General features: G+C 34.4%; 1 protein-coding gene across 1 annotated transcript in view; it reads right to left on the minus strand.

The window, feature by feature from the left end:
* Positions 1–1,847: 1,847 nt before the first annotated feature.
* Positions 1,848–2,998, minus strand: part of LOC103209592 (alpha-fetoprotein-like) — a 23,370-nt gene continuing 22,219 nt past the window's right edge. Inside the window, exon 14 of the mRNA XM_007955484.1 lies at positions 1,848–1,892. Within this exon, the coding sequence (XP_007953675.1) occupies positions 1,848–1,892 (45 nt within the window). The remainder of the gene's footprint in view (positions 1,893–2,998) is intronic.

A 2,998-nucleotide genomic window follows, 5' to 3' on the forward strand; every position in this document is an offset into this window, starting at 1 on the left:
TTGTACATAAGGTTACTATGATTTGGAACCAACTGGATGGCACCTAACAACAACACTGGAGTCTCTACATAGAAGACAATGTCACCTGCAGGTTATCTTTTAATTTACCATTTTAAATCTTCATTTTCAATCTAGGTGACTCTTTCCCTTTCTTCACTATTTTACCTCCAATCATATGTTGAACAGAAGTGGTGAGAACAGATATCTTTGTCTTGTTCCTGGTTTTAAGGGAAAATCATTCAGTGTTTCACCATTACATATAACCTTGTTGTTGTTCTTAGGTGCTACTGAGTCCATTTTTGATTCAGAGTGAGCCCATGAGACAAAGTAGAACTTCCCCCATAGACTTTTCTAGGTTGTAGTCTTTATGGGAGCAGATCATTAGGCCTTGCTCCTGGGTAGGTTCAAACCACCATCCTTTTGTTTAGCAGCTGAGCACTTAACTGTTGCAGCACTAGTACTCCTTCAAATATAATCTTAGCTGTAGATTTTTTGCATATGCCCTTTATCAGATTTTGGAAGTTCCCTTCTGTTCTTCATTTACTAAGAATATTTATCAGGAATGAATGTTGGATTTTCTCTAATGCTTTTTACGCACATATTGAAGAAATGTTTTTGTTTTTTCATTTAATATATTGAACTACATAAAGTGATTTTCAAATGTTAGACCAAGCTTGCAGTAGTTATAGCAAGTTTGTTGCATTTAATTTGCTAAAACTTTGTGTACAAATTTTGCCTCTGTGTTCATGTGTGATTATCAGTACCGTGGTCTCTTTTTGTGTGGCATGGGAGCTAAGAAAGTTTTTCCCATTTTAAAGCATGAGGAAGAGGAAGACTGAGATAGAAATGGGGATTCAATTTAAAATAGGGCAGTCAGGGAAGACATCATCCAACAAATGACCCTGAGTAGAGCCCTGAGGAGTGATGGCAAGATCCCAGTATGTATCTGAGGTCCAAGCAAGAAGAGTAACAAGGGAAAAACTGTTAGCAAAATTTAATTTATAATTTAGAGAACAACATGGAGGCCAGAGTGGCTGAGCAGAGAGCCTCAGTGGAAAAGTAAGAAAGAAGAAAGGCATCACCATGTAGGGCATTGCACAGACTTTGGTTTTTACTCTAAGCAGATGGAAAGCACTAGTGTTTTGAGAGAAAATGTGGCATGATGTAATTAGATGAAAACTCACTGCCTTCAAGTTGGTTCTGACTGATAGAGCCCTCTCCTTGGATTTCCGAGGCATTATCACTATGGAAGTAGGTTACCCAATTTTCTTTCCGAAGAGTGGCTGGTGGGTTTATTTAAATAAATTATGTGTACGTGTACAAGTTTTCAGGAATAAACAGGCTAGGCAAAAGGAAACACTTGTAGACACTTTATTTCTATAATGGGGAAATCTCACATAAAAATCTTCATCATTTTATTAATTCACCAAAAGATATTAAGTCAGTTATAATTAAAGGAAAAAGTTCACACCCAACTATCAAGAGTCATTTTGTCTTCTTGTCTTCCCTCTGTAATATAAACAAATATATAATAAATACTATATAAATGAATATGTGTAGTTAGTAACTGGTTCTATTATTTTATATCAGAGGAATATTAAACACATAGGAGAGGCTTTTTATGGCATTTTCTGAAACCTTTGAAACAATTCAAAAGAATTTTGAGTTAGTTCAGTCATTAATTTAACTTTATGGACTTAATTTTGTTCTAGTGTTTTTAAAATAAACTTTTTATTCAATTGCATTTATTTTTAAGAAAAGCATTTAGTAGGCACTCTTATGATGTATCTCACATTGGATTGGCATTATTTTTAGTCTTATCTGAATTTTTTATTACCTGAAGTAGTTTAAACACCCAAAGTAGCACGAGTTTTTGAAATTAGTTTTGGACCCTGAAAATTAAGAATAAATAAGAATTATCAGATTAAAGAATGGAAGATTGTGTTGGTCATATGTTTAACTCACCATTATCTAGGGATGAATTCACAGACTTGTAGAATGATCAAGTTAAAAAATAAAGATATATAAAGATAAATGTTCAACATCTACTCTAAATCAAAGATTAGAATGGAGAGAGCAGAGAAGCTAGATTAATGGAAACAGAACAAGCAGAATGAAAATGATAAGAATACTGACACATTGTGAAAAATGTAATCAATATATTATTGAATAATATGTATAGAAATTGCTAAATGTAAACCTAATTTGTTGTGCAAACTTTCACCAAAAGCACAATAAAATATTATATATTAAAATTGCTAACTAGAAGTTCGGTGGTTCAAACTCACCAGCTACTCCACAGAAGGAAGATAGGACAATCTACTTCCATAAAGATTTACCACCTCTGAAACCCAGTGGAGATCTCTGTGAGTTGGAATTGATTCTATGGTAGTGAGTTTTGTTTTCTCTTTTTTTGATTATTGAAAAAAATAAAGATACACATCTCTGATGCCAGCAAGCCAGGAGAGTGAAAGCCAAAGAGGAAAAAGCACACCCCTACCAACAGTAGATTTTTGTGCTTTCTATATCAATTTCCAAGGAGCTCTGGTGGTGCAGTGCCTAAGGCATTTGACTGTTAACCACAAGGTTGGCAGTGCAAACCCACCAGCCACTCCATGGAAGGAAGACTGGGCAAAATACTTCCATAAAGATTTACTGCTTCAGAAACCCAAAAAGAGTCGCTATGAGTCAGAATCAACTTGATAGCAATGAGTTTGGTTTTGTTTTTATATAGGTTTCCAAATTCCTGCCAGTTTATCAGTTTTGTTTGGTTGGTTTTGGTTATCTGTGTCTCGTCACCTGCCCCTGCAAACACAGATACATAATGATAAGTATGCACACTTAACTACATCTAATTACATCACTTATAAGAAAAACTGTACTCTTGGAAGACTTACCTATCTTTGGAGGTTACATATAATAAAAGATACAAACTTTCACATTGTGAGACAGATAAAATTAGAAAAAGCCTGAATTAGGAATGTTGTTGTTGTTGTTA

The sequence above is a fragment of the Orycteropus afer genome, unplaced genomic scaffold, assembly GCF_000298275.1.
Source record: "Orycteropus afer afer isolate SDZICR_OR568_19922 unplaced genomic scaffold, OryAfe1.0 scaffold00505, whole genome shotgun sequence".
Lineage (NCBI taxonomy): Eukaryota > Metazoa > Chordata > Mammalia > Tubulidentata > Orycteropodidae > Orycteropus > Orycteropus afer.